Consider the following 17,048-nt stretch of genomic DNA (forward strand, 5'->3'; position numbering starts at 1 on the left):
AATAATGATTTGTAGGATTAGCTGAGAAGTTGCCTTCTTCAAATACCAATACAATAATTTTACATCCCGCACACTGCTCCGCTAACTGTGTATAAAAAGTGTGAAATTCTAAACGTTTTTTATTTTTACAGTCAACATCAAATTACAATATTTGATCAAATGAGTCATTCGATTAAATATATTCTATTTTCATGATCATATTGAACATTTTGAATGTCGCCCGTTTTGCGAGGTTTGTCTCTTTAAGAAAGCCTCGGATGCCTTCTACTATCGGCATTTATATTTTTAACACTTTTTTTTATTGCTTTGTGTTATATTTTTAAAAAAATATATAAAACATATATATTTTATATATATATATATATATAATATTTTTTTTTCAAACAAGCTGAAACAACAGCTGGTCACTGACTCAATATTTACACTTAAATTTTCATCACATGTGGAGTTAGTTGGATGTTGTCAAGGTGAGCATGGCCACCGTGTTAAAACATCAATTGATCTGAAAACATAGTAATATATCCATTTGCCTTTCAGATATTCAAAACATTTGTTAGTCCATAGCTTAAATTTCATTATTAAAAATAAATTAAATAATTATTAATTAAAATAATGAAATTTTTAAAAATGTGCATTTTATTTTAAAAAAAATTGTCCATCCATATAAACTCCTCATTTCACTTCCACTTTGTTGCAATCATAATAAAAAAGAAAGTAAAAGCTGTAGTATTGGGAAAAAAATACTTTATTTTCATACGAAGATTTTTGTTTGTTGTAAAATGACATGAACACATTTTTATCCGAAACACCCCAGACAGTGCCAATCAAAATTTTCATCAAAGCGGATTGCATAATGCCGCTCTTGCATTTGGCTTGTGCAGGTGTCCCTAATATTGTGGCCTTTTTCGTCTCGGCACTCTCCCAGGTTTCATGATCAACTCGGGCTTGACCTTTATGACCTGTCAACCACTCGTACAATAATAGCCAATCAGATAGCCGAGTTGTCTTAACCCCTGGCTTGACACGCCCCTCTCGCCATATTGTCCCACAAGCAACGCTGGTTGTCAGTCGCGTGCGCTCGGAAAAGTTAACATTACGAAGAAAATGGTCCTCGGATGCGCTTGGAGAACGTGCAATTCTGATGAAAGGGTTACAAGCGGCCCGTTTGATTCATTTTCCAAAGCCAAAACACAGTTGACGAAATCTCTACGATGGATTAAGGCTCGCGGAAGCGCACACGTACAACTAAATATGGACAATATCAAAATCTTAATTCCGTGCACATATCCTTGCGTGAAATAGTTGAGACCTCTCTGTAGAACTCTCTTGGACAAGTCCGACGCATTTGGCAAAAAACATACCGCAATATTATCTGGAAGACGCGCTTGAGAATCAACTTCAAACCTGTTCTGTTCAGTCGCCATTTTGGAAGCTTGTGGGACATGGCTGACGGGGCGGAGCTTAAGATGGCCATCGGAAAGGTCCGTTTCATTGTGTGAATAATTCACAGGCTTTCTGCTGCCTGGGTGAAGTATACGTCCATTTGCTAAAAATGAAGAAGAACATCCGTCCGTTCTGTCGTTGTTCGGCTAGCGGCTGACCCGGAACCAATCACAGCTGACACCAAATAGCGAGAGGCGGGGTACGCTCTGGACTGGCTAATGCAACATTTAAGATACAAAATGCTGTTTTGCTTCCAAATAAAGCACTTCTCTCTGAAGTGTGTGGTCGAAGCAGGAAAGTTTCAATACTGCTGTGAGGTAAGACGTTCAGAACAATCTCAAGTGCCTCTCCCTCTCTGAATATGTCCCGCATAGGCGTACTGGCGTCGGGCGAGTCCGGTAGTCCGAATAAACAATCCAGCACAGACAGTCATTGGACCTTCTTGTCGTCGGGGAGTCCGTTGCGCTCGTGCGCGGCGGCCGCCGCCGCCCCAAGGCGCCGCCGGCCGTAGCGGCGGACGAGGGCGCCGGGCAGCAGCGCCGCGCACGCCACGGCCAGGAGCTGGCCGAGGCGCTGCCAGGAGAACAGGTGGTCCAGGGACGACACCTCCGCCAGCATCACGCCCGTCTGCACGCAGATGAAGTTGTAGGGCAGCAAACCTGCCGGACAGAAGGCCACACCGTGCGTTCAAGACGCGGCTGCAGGTACGCTAGTTGTCATTTAACTGGTCGTTCCGTTTCCTTCGGCAGGATTTGACATGGGAGGAACATTTTTTATAAATCCATCTCAGCCCTTGTGCTCATTAAATAGTTTTAAAATAACCAGAAAATTAAATGTAATTCCATTCAAGTCTACAAAGGTATATACACACACGTATATACCTTTGTAGACTTGAATTTAATTACATTTATTATTTTTCATTTTATATATATATATATATATATATATATATATCAAGTTACTTGTATGAACACTTTAAGTTATATATATATATTTTACTATTACAAAAATGACTATATATATAGTTGTTGACTTCAATTTAATTTATTTTTCATTATTCATTATATATATGTGTTTATGTACGTATATACATATATATTTCAAGTTGTATTAACACTAAGTTATATAAATATATTTTGTACTATTAAAAAATGATTATATATATATATATATATAAAATGATTTTTTTTATAAAAAAAAAAAAATATATATACATATATAACTGAAAGTGTTAATACAAGTAAGTTGAAATTTGACAAAAAATGTGTAATATGAAGTTGCAATTTTCTGGGGAAAACTTGTCATTTTTGAGAAACTCATAGTTATGACAAAGTACGTAACTACTGTCACCAACCATAAAAAAAAAAAAAAAATTGACACTTGGAGAAGACGAGTAGTTACTTATGGGTATAAAAAAAAGGAGATTTTTAAAGCCCGTACCAAAAGAGAAGAGTTTTAAAATGACACTTTCAGAGAGAGGATTTTGTAACATATATAATTTTACCTGAATAAATGTACGTTTTATGAGGATTAAGTTTCAATATTGCAATGATGTAATCTCACGAGAATGTATTTGAAATAAAGGGAGAAAAGTTGAAGAGTTAATATTCAACAACCCAAAGTTTTCTGATAATCGGGATTTTTGGAAAACACTGAAAACGCGCGAGCCTTGAGTCAGAATTTGTAATGAAGATGTAATTACGACCGTGTAGCTCGCCCGCGACTCCTAAGCGGTACGCAAACGCACGAGACGTCGCCGCAGTCCCGCTGCCGCACCTACCGATGAAGACGGAGCAGGAGAAGAAAGCGACGGGGATGTTGACGACGGGGGCCGACATGTTGAGGAACCAGTTGGGCGTCATGGGGAAGAACCGCAAGAAGAGAAGGAAGAAGAACAGGCAGTCCTTGTTGTCCTCCACCTGGGAAGCAAGAGCGCAAGCGATGAAGGCGCGGCAACAATTCTGGGATGCCTCCAAAAAAATTGGTTGTCGGGTCGGGTGGCAACCACTAATCCGATGGCTCATTGGCCACCAAAACTGGAGTCGCATCCGCCATCTTGATACTCCCAAAACAACTGTGCCCACCTGTGTGTTAATTGCCAGTTTCGTGGCTGTGAGAAAACATTCCACAGGTAAATTAGAAAGATTTACTTCGACACTGTTAAAGTTTCTTTGCAAAGACGCAGAGACAACAAATAAACAATGCGTTTAGCATATGCATTTTTTTATTTCCCAAAATATATCAAAGTGATTGACTTAAAATGTCATGTTTTTATGACAAATAATGTTTTTTGCGACGTTATGATGGTAGTGCTTCACAGCGTATTTGGGGAAAAGTTGACATGTCAAGAAAATTGGGCCCTGGGTAATATGCAAGGTTTCTTTCTTGGTAGTTAGTGTTATACGTCTTTCCTTTGCACGTCGCCTTTTTTGGCTTACCAAGTCGAATTAAAAATCCTTCATGTTACCAGAACTGAAAAAATCTCGAGCTCACATGACCAGTTTTAATTCTACATGCCAAACTTTGAGAACAAACCCCACCATAATCCAACCTGTAAACTGTGTCCTCCACACATTTTGGGAGTACCAAGATGGCGGCCAACTGGCTTCAACTAATCGACACACCGCTCGACGTGTATGCGTTATCCAGTCTTTTTTCTTTTTTTTTTTAGATCAGTGGCGCCAACGGATCCACGCAGTAGCTCACATTTTTACTTAAAAAAAGATCCGACTGACGGCTCGCACCTCGAAAAACTGTTACGGTGTATACTGCGCGTGTGTGTGTGTGTTCACCTTCCTCTGGAGCGCAGCCACTTTATCGGGGAAGACGCTGACAATGTAGCGCTTGCCAAAGGCCTGGGACAGGAAGTAGCAGGCGGTGGAGCCCACCGTGGTCAGCGCGCAGGCCAGCAGCAGACCCTGGTGCAGGCCAAATATGGCTCCCGCTAAGATGTTCTGCCGCAAAAAAAAAAAAAAGGCTCAGAATTGCACTCGAGCGTCGGGGAAACACGTCGCGGCCGATGGTCGTCTGATCTTACCAGGAAGGAGGATCCGGGGATGGCGAAGGACTGCTTGTACAGGTAAGCGCTGCAGAAGAGCAGCAGCACGTAGGCCGTGTGCTCCGTTTTGTAGAACTGAAGAAGCGCCGACAGCTCCCGCAGGTCCTCCAAGTTGGACGGGAACTTCAACCTGACGCAGAAACAAATTTTTAAAAATATATATATTAGGAGAAGACATATTAGTAGACCACTATAATAGTAATATTGCTATTTTTGTGGGGGGAGAGAGAAGAAATTATTTTAAAATTAAATTTCTAACACTGACACAAGTTTCGGTTAAGTGTTGTTTTTGAGAAAGTAAATATATTGGAGGAAAAGGAATAGAGAATACGCAGCCATCAATTTACTGAGCCGCTTATCCTCATGAGGGTCGCGGGAGAGCAGATATTTTAATAGTACGGGGAAAAAAATATTAATCAAGCTGTAATTTGACACGAACAAAGTGTCAAATATTTAGGGGGGGAAATGGCAATATAACACCGTAATGATCAGAAGGTCTTAAATTGAGAGAAACAAACTTAACAAAGGAGAAAAATGTTTTACAATGTGCATTTTTAAAAGCACAATAAATACAGTTGTAATTATAGTATCATATGAATACTGTCATTTGAAATTTTTTTTTTAATTAAAAAAAAATATATTATAATGTGTATAATTTTAACACACTTAATGCAATTGGAACATCACCTAAACAAAAGTATTTTTTATTCATTTTTAATGTCAAATGTTAAATAAATTCTTGTCACGTAGAATTTAGATTTACATGTCAGATAATGCGATTGCAAAAAATATATATAACAAAACTGTATTTACATATTACAAACATACTGACAAAATATCGATCTGATAACAAGTTTTTTCCAAGTCATGTAACACTGACCATGCTAGGATTAGCTAGCTTAGCATCCTCCAACTAAAAATATTGGGAGAAACGTTCCAACCTGCTGCTCGTGTCCTCCGGGCTCTCAGCGGCCGGCGACCCGGAGGTCCCTTCTGCTCCGGCGGTGTGAACGGATCTCACCGGTCCGGGCGGCAGGTACAGAGACAGCGAATAAAGGTAGACGGTAGCGGCGACCACCACAGCGGCAAGCCCGACGAGTGAGCGCATATTCTCCATTCACTCGCGTCCTTTCGTGTTGGTTTTTGTTTTCAGCCAGGAAAGAAACAAAAACAACCGGGTCACGTGGCGAGCACCGACCCTGACGTCACTTCCCTTGAAAAAACCGTCCTCGCGTTATGAGGATTCCCGCACATTTTCCAGGCAGGACACGCCCTACTCTAATATTATTGGCTCCAGGACACACGTTGTTTTACTATGATTGGCTGTTGTATTCAAAGTTATGCTGGCGTCATTTGTCATTTCGAGCTCCCTTAAAATAAATGTAAAAACTTTTTTTTGACGATTATTGGAATAAAAAAATGTGTAGCCAATAATCGTATTTTTATTGCAAAAAGGACACACGAGAGCATATTCTAAAGCAGTTGGGTCACGTGTCAAGCAGAAACGGCGAAAACAGCGAACCGCCAAAACTATGATGTAACTTTCTAAATATATTTTTTTACAATAATTAGGCAATAATTGTAGTTCCGACGTGTGTGTTTATGAGCATATATTACGGATAACTTAATGGCAAAAATGAATAAAGTGTATCATGCGTATCATCAGGAATCAGCCAAGCACGGGAGTGTCTTTTTGACTTGAGTTTGAATAATAGTAAAACATATTCAATTGTATATGGATTAATATAATGATTAACAATTGATTTCTATGAATAATAATGATAATGCAATAATAATAATAATAACAATAGCACAGGTTTCTTCCAGTTCTACAGAGGGCGCTAGTGATTCCTCAACGCCACGAGTTGAGGGGCATTTAAGTAATCGACGAAAAACAAAGCAGTGGACGCTGTTATGGTCACAAGGCGAAAAAAAAATGTGCTAAAGTTCAACTAGTTCCGCCAAAAGAAACATTGAACTTCCAAAGTTCACCGCACGCATTAAAAAAAATACTGCTATCGGTGCTGTGGAAGAATGGCTCAATATTCTCGCGTTTTGGACGCTGTTGCTTTGATTACCCTTCAGAACCCACCTGTGAATGCACTAAGGTGAGATATGCAGCATTTAATTCTGCGATTTTTGTCTTTCTTTTTCCTCTACATTATTATTTAAAACTGAACAATCAAAGGAGCTCCAATGTGTTATATGCTTCTAATTATGAATCTGAATTCACTTAGTCATTCTCACCTGAAATCGTCCTTCTATGTATTTTACTCGTCCTTTTCTACCGGAAACTGGCATAATTTGACAAAATAATAATGCTAAAAAAATGTTTTGTCTCCAGTGGACGAGTACGTCAGGGCATTGTGGACACTGTGCAGAGGGCCCTCGCTGATCCAAAGGTGAAGTCTGTCGTCATATGTGGGCAGAATGGAGTTTTTTGTGGAGGTAAGTATTAAACACCACAACATTTATGTTTGTTTATCTTTGTTGTTGTTTTTTTTTTTTTACTATCAATCATTAAAGGGGCCATGTTATGGAAAATGGATTGTGGAAAATTGTTCCTGCCCACCTAACGTCCACAAACTTACAAATGAAACAAAAGGTCTATTTCACATGCTAACTGCACCACTCTTAACTTTCTCCGCCCATGACATCAGTCGCCAAATGTGGCGAAGATCCAGAGCCACTTTCAAGCAACTACACAGTCATAATTTAACAAAAAAAAAAAATCTTACAAAAGGCACTCTGTATGCTTATCTTGATTTAACAGGAGCCGACATCAGGGAGTTCGGCAGCCCGATGACCGGGCCCCCGCTGGTGCCGATGATCCACGCCATCGAGGCCGCCGACAAGCCGGTGGTGGCGGCCATAGAAGGGGTCGCTCTGGGCGGAGGCCTGGAGTTGGCGCTCGGCTGTCACTATCGAATAGCGCAGGCCAAGGTTTGGTTGCTTTTTGTCTGTAAAATATTTTATTTATGTAGCGCTTAATGCAGAGTGGTTAAAATAAAGAATCACAAACGGTCTACAGTTAATGGAGAAAAATGGAAACAAGCATCTCATTGAGACCATGTTCCCTAATGGAAGTCCAACTATCCATTTTCTTTGCCGCTCATCCTCACAAGGGTCGCAGGGAGTGCTGGAGCCTATCCCAGCTGTCAACGGGCAGGAGGCGGGGTACACCCTCAACTGGTCGCCAGCCAATCGCAGGGCACATAGAGACAAACAGTCGCGCTCACAATCACACCTAGGGGCAATTTAGTGTTCCCAATTAATGTTGCATGTTTTGGGGATGTGGGAGGAAATTGGAGTGCCCGGAAAAAACCCACGCAGGCACGGGGAGAACATGCAAACTCCACACGGGCGAGTCCGGGATTGAACTGGGATCTCAGAACTGCGAGGCCAACGCTTTACTAGCTGCACCACCGTACCCCTCCTAATGAAAATGAATGCCTTACCCAGGCTCACGAGTTTTTTAAATTCATATTCATCTTCGGCCTCCATTTCAGGCTAAAGTGGGGCTTCCAGAGGTGACTTTGGGTCTGCTACCTGCTGCGGGCGGAACCCAACGTTTGCCGAGGCTCACCGGACTCCCGGCAGCTTTGGATCTTATTACCACAGGTAACAACCACACCTTTACTCGCTATGCCTGAATTTATGCTTTGAATTTTTTTTTTTTTAAACTTAATACTGTACAGATGGGGCAGCTGGTAAAGGGTTGGCCTCACCGTTCTGAGGTCCCTTGTTCAATCCCGGCCCCGCCTTTGTGGAGTTTGCATGTTCTCCCCGGGCCTGCGTGGGTTTTTTCCGGGCACTCCGGTTTCCTCCCACATTCCAAAAACATGCAACATTAATTGGACACTTTAAATTTCCCTTGGGTGTGATTTGTGAATGCAACTGTTTGTCTCTATGTGCCCGTGCGATTGGCTGGCAACCAGTTCAGGGTGTACCCGTTGACAGCTGGGATAGGCTCCAGCACTCCCCGCGACCCTCGTGAGGATAAGCGGCAAAGAAAATGGCTATACTGTACACGCTTTTGCAACTGCATTTTTGCATGCAGTCTGCCGGTGTAAACTTATGGCCAGCAGAGGTCAGTATTTATCACGATTTTCAGGGTGCGAGATTGCTGAAGATTTTTTTTTTCTTCACCATTTTAGCCATCTTTTGTTTAAAAATAATAACTTGTTTCAAAGTCATCCTTCCATTTATTTTCAATAGTATTTAGCACACACATTAGGAATGTTGGTCAAGTATGTTCCACAGTGGACTGGCCCCAAGCTAATTGGAGGGCAACATGTAGATAAAACGAGAATTCATAGTCACTTTCGCAACTATGGAAATTTTAAAGTCTTCAAAGAGCATAACATGCATGTTTTTTTTCAATTAAGAATACATTGGGGGTAAAAATAAAAAAGCAGCTCCAAGTCTAGAAACTTCTTTTTCTCAGCCAATGATGTATTTCAAGCAGCGGCTGTCGTATTTTTTTCTCACAGGTCGTCACATCACCGCCGCCGAAGCGCTGGAACTCTCGATAGTGGATCGTCTTACAGATCACAGCGCCGTGGACGCTGCCGTCAAGTTTGCCGTGAGTGTTGCAGGTGAGATATAAAGCAGACAGCGCACACGAAATCCCCTCTCAGGCGGGAAGCGGCATTTTCTTCCAAAAAAATATCATATTTGCGAGGAAACCGACTTCTACAATTGTCATGAAGGGGATGAGGACCCGCAGCTGTACCCATGAATGTTTGATGCCTGACCGTGCTCTGAAGTCTCCGCCGCCTTTGCTCTATTATTCAGAAAGGGCAGACGAGACGAGCATTTTCAGAATATTCATAATGGGTCGTCGGCAGTTTGTTTTAATGAGTTTAATGTTGGCGTTTGTGTTTCAATCAGACTCATGAATGGCTGAGTGTTTTTGCTGTTCTCCACAAACGCACAAAAAAAACACCCTAATTTACATCATGTTGAAATAGTAAGATTTACTTTTGGTGCAGATTTTAGATTCGATGATGATACAATGTTTCTCAATCATGCATTGTTTGTCCGATTTAATAAGCGACTGCCTCACTTAAAGTGCCACTGACATGCCTACATACATTTTAAAATAGATATTGTTATGAAAACTACATATTCACTTCAATGTCAATGGGGGGGGGGGGGGTGAGCGAAGAGCGTGTCATTCATTCATGTGCAAAGTTGCGGATGTGTTACTTGACATCCCAGTGGCAGCCATATTGCCTGCAACGTCATTTACAACTGTGACATTGGTACAGTCGCCATTGAGCAGACGCTGTGCCACCCGCCACGGGAGACGAACAACAAAGATTTCAAGTCAAGTCAGGCAGAAAAGTCGAGACAAATCAGAACAAAGATGAGTCGATCAAACTGAATTTTTTTTTTTGATGATTAGGACGGATGCGCCCGTCTTGATTAAATTGCCAGGGTTGCTAAAAAAAAAACAAGGCCGGGGGGTCACGGGTTCACATCGCAAAGGCAACCGTTGAGCGAGTGAGCATGTGAGCCAGCCGGCCAGCATGTCAACGTCCAAGCGTGTGTGTGTGTGCGTGCATATGAATGGTCGCACGTGTTCCCGACGCAGCCCACACGCACGCACGCTGTCGGGATTAAATGGTTTTTTTTTTAGCGCAGCGGTTGCGACATCTGCCCGTCACATCTGTCAGGACGACCCTCTCTCCGCGCAATAAATCCGTGGAAACAAGTGCGGCCATTTACAGATTAATGGCGGAATGCAGTAAAGATCCCTCGTGGTCATCCGCTGCCGAAATGTGGAGCGGAACTCTTGGCTGTTCGTATGCGTTCGGGCCTACAATGACCTCCTTCCTCTCATTCGTTTACCCGTGATACTTATTCGATTTGTTGATTGGATCAAATTGGAGACAGTGGATTGGGAGCCACCGTGTTTAATCTTTGCCACGGTGACCCATTTTCTGGAGCTCCGTGTAATTCAGCGGCGCTGTGAAGGATTCCAACCGCTGTCTCGTGTAATCGTGTCAGAGACAGGAACGGGGAATTGAGTTGATTTTTTTTTTTTTTTTTTTTTTTTTTTTTTTTCAATTCCGTTTCTCCCAAATTGAAATCAGAGCAGACACCAGATCTCTTTGTAATGTCGAGTCCTCCTGAGGCATCTCACCGGGAAATTGATTTCCAAATTAAAAGACTGCTCGTGAGTACACACGGTGGAGTTATCGGAGAACGGGAATTGTGAGGTAGCTCTCATAGTAAAGACACGGAAAAAAATTGTAGCACATAACTTGAAAATAGTTTGCCAAATCTGACACACCACAGAGGTTGTTAACAGCCATGCTCAATTTGAACGAGAAGGATCAAAATCGTGTAAAATCAAATCGGTCTTTCAGCTCTCAAAAGTTGGGGCCGTGTCAAACTGTAGCCGAAGCCTGCCTGTCCCTCAAATTTTAGTTTGCAACACAAAGAAAAAACTTCGACACCTCGGAAAACACTCGTGCGCAAAGCTTCATCTGGGGAAACCTTTCTTCAAATTGATGCAAATTAAAATTGGCGTGCTGTGTCAGTCAGTGTTCTGGAAACACACCAGACACCTTCCGCCAGCTGTTCCATCCCGCTTGGACCCGTTTTTTCCACTTTACCACACTCAGCATTGCTCCGGATTTTTGACCCCAAGTATTTGAAGTCGTCCACCCTCGCTCGAGGATTCCAGTCTAACCTCGTCTGTCAGCCTATCCGCAAACAGGAAGGGGCTCAGGGCGGAACCCTGATGCAGTCCCACCTCCACGTTAAATTCTTCTGACACACCAGCGGCACACCTCACCGCTGTTCTGCTGCCCTCATACATGTCCTGTACTATTCTAACATATTTCTCCGCCACACGGGACTTGCGCATGCAGCACCACAGTTCATCTCTCGGTACTCTGTCATAGGCTTTCTCGAGATCCACAAAGACACAATGTAGCTCCTTCTGACCTTCTCTGTACTTTACTCTTTCCCATAACTTCAATTATTCACATTTTTGCTGTCACTGTCAGGAAGGGTTCATGTTATCACATATTGTATATCCTGTTTTGCAAATATGAGGGCGTCCGCTGTGCTTTTCCTCCCTGCTCTATAAATAGTTGTGATAGCATCGCTAAAACAACAACAAATCTCGTGGCAGACTTTTGGGGTTTTGCAGGGTGATGCAAAAGTCCTTTCCTCTGAGTCAGCTTTCTTCACTTTCAGATCAGTCTCTGGATGCCCGCCGTATCAGCAGTCGCCCGTGCCCTTGCCCTCCCGATTTGGATGCCCTATTTGAGGCGGCGATGCGGAAGGTCCGCCATAGCTCCCGTGGAGCCACGGCGCCGGTGGCTTGCGTCCAGGCGCTGCGGGCGGCCGCCACCCTGCCGTACAGCCAGGGCATGCAGCGGGAGAAGGATCTGATGGCCACGCTGTTCACCTCTGGGCAGGCTCGAGCTCTGCAGTACAACTTCTTTGCCCAGAGAGCTGTGGCAAGGTGGCGCTTGCCCGGTGGAGCTCGCTGGGACGGCAGCAAGCCCAGGCCCATCTCTAAAACGGCGGTCATCGGTACGACTGGAACACCGCGGCGATATATGATTATCCATCATGACTTTTTCTATTTCCATGTCAAAGCAGCCATTGGCTTCACATTTCAGAAAGTTTTTCATTTTCATAACAGCCCCTCACTAAACCTGTCTCATGCCCCTATTACCGTAATGCCCCTGGCCTACAGCGCGCGCCTGCTTATAAGCCTCACCCGGTACATTTGTAAAGGAAATACCAATTGGTACTTTCATACGCCGCAGCTGTGTGAAAGCCGCAAGTCCCCACATTGAAACATGGGATATTTACAAAGAAAGACGGTACAAAATGAGTTTAACGCTAGCGCCGCGGCGCTAACAGGGCCAGTTTAAAAAACAAAAACATACCGGTAAAAATCACCGAGACACGGCAATAACACGCCAGCGCAGCGCTAACAGGGCCGGACCGGTAAAAGTCACTTCCTCGGCACATATATTCCACCGGTCTCACTCTTACCTTTTTCGCTCGAGTCCCCCCTTGCGGCCGTTAGAAAAACTGCACAAATTAGCCGCATCACCGCATAAACCGCAGGGTTGGAAGCGTGTGGGGAAAAAAATGGTATATTTCCCTGCATTTTGCTGCATGATTTTATATTTTTCAGCTACTGTTAAGTGGCTCTTTGGTTGACAATTCCATTCGTTTGACTCAGAAGTAACCAGAATTTGTATGTAAATTGGTCCTAATTATAATTACCTTAATTACAGTAAAAATGTTGCATGAAAAACACTTCCAGGCTGTGAATACAAAATAATCAAATGAAAAACAGGAACACAAAACATATCCTTTTAATCCTTCCTGCTCTGATTTGATTGGAAACTCGAAGGGGTGCAAACTCGTTCATTGCAAACCGTTTTAAACATCAACCAAGGACCCTTCGACATGGCTAGAAAGACGCAAGATAAACAAAAACGCACGCTAACGTGAACTTACCCTAGTACTGTGTCTTAGTTTTGGACGTTGCAGTATTATGATCGTTGATATTAAACCTTTTCAGTCCACCGGGTACAAGTCGAAGTCTCCTCCCTGCAGGGAAGGTTGTTTGTTGAGCATTCTGGATATGCGAAGCCCGGCAGCTTGCGCATTAAAATTGCAGGCTTGGAAGCAACTGCGCTGTCCGCTTCAAGGCAAAAAAAAATATTTTGGAGTTGTAAATATTAAGATTTTATTAGCGCTATATGCGGTGTTGTTCTTTGGTCTTATCTGTTGATGCTGGATTGAAGTAGAAAACCACTTCCGTTAATGTAGTCAAAACCAGTTTTCTACAGTCGAAGTCACTTGAATGATCTCGTGATGTCTTTGTTCGGTCTTTTTAGGTCTTGGTACGATGGGAAGAGGTATAACGGTCTGCCTTGCTCAGGCGGGGTTGTCTGTGGTTGCCGTGGAGGTCCAGGAGAAGCCACTGAAGGAGGCGAAGCAAGCCATATCAGGCATGTTACGGCGTGGGGCCAAGAGACGAGGGGTGGCCCCCGCCCTCGACCTGATCACCTACAGCCAAAACCTTCGGGCGGTGGCGGATGTTGACCTGGTCGTTGAGGCTGTGTTTGAAGACTTGGACCTGAAAACGCAAATCTTCCAGCAGCTCTCCAACATTTGTAAACCAGGAGCGTTGTTGTGCACCAACACGTCCGGGTTGAACGTCGACCTCCTGGCCTCGCAGAGCCGCCGCCCGGAGCTGGTGGTCGGGATGCATTTCTTCGCCCCGGCGCACGTCATGAAGCTACTGGAGGTGGTGTACGGGTCGCGCTCCTCGCCTGAAGCTGTTGCCACCGCCATGGATCTGGGGAAGAAAATGGGCAAAGTGGGCGTGGCAGTCGGTAACTGCCGCGGATTTGTGGGGAACCGCATGCTCAAGCCGTACATGGAGCAAGGCTTGTTTTTGTTGGAAGAGGGAGCCACGCCAGAGTCGGTAGACGGAACGCTGGAGGAGTTTGGCTTCGCCATGGGGCTCTTCAGAATGTCGGACCTCTCCGGGATCGATGTAGGCTGGAAGGTTCGAAAGGGAGACGGTCTGGTGCAGCCCGGCGCGGAAAGTAGAGTACGGCAAGGCCGCCGATACAGTCCCCTCGGGGATCTACTCTGCGAGCGAGGGCGGTTTGGACAGAAAACGGGCCGTGGATGGTATCAGTATGACAAGGGTCATGAAGCGAGGCCTGACCCATGGTTGCACCGCTTTCTGGAGGAGTACCGAGCCCGACACGGCCTCGTGGCACGTCGCATAGATCGCCAGGAGGTGCTGGAGCGCTGCCTCTACAGCCTCATCAACGAGGGCTTCCGCATCCTCGAGGAAGGAATAGCGGCCGGACCCGAAGACATCGACGTCGTCTACACGTTCGGTTACGGCTGGCCCAAGCACCGCGGGGGTCCTATGTTCTACGCGGGTATGGTGGGCCTGGCCAAAGTCCTGGAGAGGCTGGAGCACTACCAGCAGACCCACCCAGATGTGCTTTACATGCAGCCTTGCGGTCTGCTCCGAAGGCTGGTGGCCAGCGGCAGCCCGCCTGTCCACAAGTGGAGGGAAATCATTAAGAATACTCACAGCAAGATTTAAAGAAATTATTTTTCATTTCAATTTAATTGCTACTCTCCGGAGCGGAAACATACACGCACCAAAGATTCTCCGTAAGTTCCGGTAACAACCCCGGCTAAACTCTGCTCCTCCTCAACATGCAAAGACATTAGTCTTTCATCCTACTTCCTTGACACCAATTACAACTTTACTCCTAGCCAGGATTATGACTCCATCATCTGGCATCTTAAGACCTTACCAAGAACACAGGAACCCCAAAGAGGAAAAAAAAAAAAAAAAAAAAGCTTCATTTGTGTATAGTTTAGAAAAAAAGAAATCCATAATTGTGGCGGATCAAAGGATGACGCTCTTAGCTGTGAAGTTCCCTCTCAGAGGTGTTAGCCAAATGAGTCGATATATTGTATTTAAAGCAATTTTTTTGGGGGGGGGTGGAATTCGTACAACGTCAGGGGTGTCAGTCATTTTTGTCGCAGGAAACGTAGTTACCCGTTTCCCTAAAAGGGCCGTTATGACGGAAACCATAAAAATCTTTAAGCGCCTCACCATATTGAAACATGAAATCTATGAACTCATTTTGGAATCAGAAATCAAGGGCAATGGCAACTATTATTTGGTAGCATAGCGTAAAAAAACTTGCAATATCTCATTTATGATGTAACAATTTGAAATTTTGGTACAGATTTTAACAAGAATCATAGCAGTCAATACACACGATTTGCCTTCGCGCGACACATAAAATCATGCGGCGGCCTGTATCTGGGCCCCGGGCCTTGAGTTTGACACCAAAACTTTTTGGGGCATTTAAGCTCCAATACTACACGAAAAAATATCTTTTCGGATCCTTTGCAAACTTTTTAGCCTTTTCCCTCCCAGGATTTCTTGCATTAAACATTTTCTCTTGAAATTCCAGTCGTAAATGTCAGCTCTACAGATGCCACGTCTGCAGGCGGCGTATTGTGGTTAAAAAAAAAAAAAAAAAAACGCCACTCGTCTGTTTGACGCTATCAATCGACGTAAAGGTAATTACAGTCACTCGTTATTTTAAGTGCGCCGCTTATTTATTCAACACGGCCGACTCCATCACTCCCAAAGCCACAATTTGAAGAAATGCCGTTTTATTGACGAACCGCCTCCGAGCTGCTTTTTATTGGCCGAATGGGGAGATTGCAGTCCAGCGTTGCCTAATCCACTATAAATAAAATCAAAATGTTGCACTGAAAACAAAACACCCCCCCAAACATGGCTACGGTTCAAATTTGCTCTCGCCCCAAAAGACCATTTTGTTTCTACATCCCGTTTATTACTTCAGGCACATTTTTCCTTTCTCGCAGAAACGAATCCTCTTGTTTTCCGCTCCTAATCGTGAGGATTTAGGGCCTTTGTGTGTTTTTTTTTTTTTTAATTATATATATCATTGTAAAACGCGTTTCTTTGACTTTTATCTCATCGGGGATGGAGGCAGGCATCTAAATCCGCCGATTACGCCGCAAAGATTACAATGTAACTTGTGCAGTTGGCGCACTGTAAGCCTCGCCGGCATTGAACGGCATTGCGATGTGAGCGATGAAATGAAAGGGAACGGCACACAGAGGCGGACGTCCTGTCAAGTTCAGTCGCGGCTCGGGAGTCGGAGTTGATTAAAAATGTAAAACTTACGCACTGAAGTCAAAAGTGGGGGGGGGGGTGCAACGCTGGCCTGTAATAACCCCTCAGGACGCAATCTGCAGTTTAATCTTGAATTGTACAAACCGCTCGACATCTGTAACCGTTTCCCATATTCCCCTCACTGAGACAGCCAACTACATTTTTCATAAGTCCATTTGTATTAAATGTACAGCTGATGCCACATTCCCCATCCATTCACTCGCACGTCTGCGCAATGTAACAAAACCAAATCTGAGAGCTTTGCCAAATGGAGGATAATGAAGAAGATTATCATTAAATAATTTCATTGATCAAATATTTTAAATGCCTGATTTCTTGCTCGCATTTTTGTGTTTGGTCGTCTGCTGCGTGCGCCGCAAACACGGATCAGTACACAAATTCCATCCATCCATTTGTTTCCTTTGCCGCTTATCCTCACGAGGGTCGCCGGGAGAGCCGGAGCCTGTCCCAGCTGTCAACGGGCAGGAGGCGGGGTACACCCTGAACTGGTTGCCAGCCAATTGCAGGGCACATAGAGACAGACAACAGCCGCACTCACAATCACACCTACGGGCAATTTAGTGTCCAATTAATGTTGCATGTTTTTGGGATGTGGGAGGAAAGCGGAGAAAATGGCACAAGTGGAACATGCAAACTCCACACAGGCAGGGCCGGGATCGAACCCGGGTCCTCAGAACTGTGAGACCGACGCTTTAACAGCCGAGCCACCACCCTGCCGCGCAAACATATTGACAAGTGTGATTTTTTTTTTTTTTCAGCTTTCTCTTGCCTTGTCGTCATGGT

At 44.2% G+C, this 17,048-nt stretch overlaps 2 protein-coding genes across 2 annotated transcripts; one reads left to right on the forward strand and one right to left on the reverse strand.

Annotated features, from left to right (window-relative positions):
• Positions 1 to 727: 727 nt before the first annotated feature.
• On the reverse strand, positions 728 to 5,718 carry tmem41aa (transmembrane protein 41aa). The gene is made up of 5 exons (XM_061841533.1): positions 5,443 to 5,718; positions 4,481 to 4,631; positions 4,236 to 4,397; positions 3,224 to 3,362; positions 728 to 2,102 (listed from the first exon to the last, which is right to left on the reverse strand). Exons 1-5 carry the CDS (start codon positions 5,616 to 5,618, stop codon positions 1,873 to 1,875), a joined length of 858 nt encoding a protein of 285 aa, XP_061697517.1. The 5' UTR covers positions 5,619 to 5,718; the 3' UTR covers positions 728 to 1,872.
• A 608-nt stretch (positions 5,719 to 6,326) lies between these two features.
• ehhadh (enoyl-CoA, hydratase/3-hydroxyacyl CoA dehydrogenase) lies at positions 6,327 to 16,930 on the forward strand. The gene is made up of 7 exons (XM_061840723.1): positions 6,327 to 6,609; positions 6,846 to 6,949; positions 7,275 to 7,444; positions 8,011 to 8,122; positions 8,995 to 9,099; positions 11,717 to 12,058; positions 13,387 to 16,930. The coding sequence occupies exons 1-7, from the start codon at positions 6,536 to 6,538 to the stop codon at positions 14,619 to 14,621; spliced, it is 2,142 nt and encodes a 713-aa protein (XP_061696707.1). The 5' UTR covers positions 6,327 to 6,535; the 3' UTR covers positions 14,622 to 16,930.
• Positions 16,931 to 17,048: the final 118 nt, after the last annotated feature.

This window comes from Syngnathoides biaculeatus, chromosome 14, assembly GCF_019802595.1.
Source record: "Syngnathoides biaculeatus isolate LvHL_M chromosome 14, ASM1980259v1, whole genome shotgun sequence".
In the NCBI taxonomy this organism is placed as follows: domain Eukaryota; kingdom Metazoa; phylum Chordata; class Actinopteri; order Syngnathiformes; family Syngnathidae; genus Syngnathoides; species Syngnathoides biaculeatus.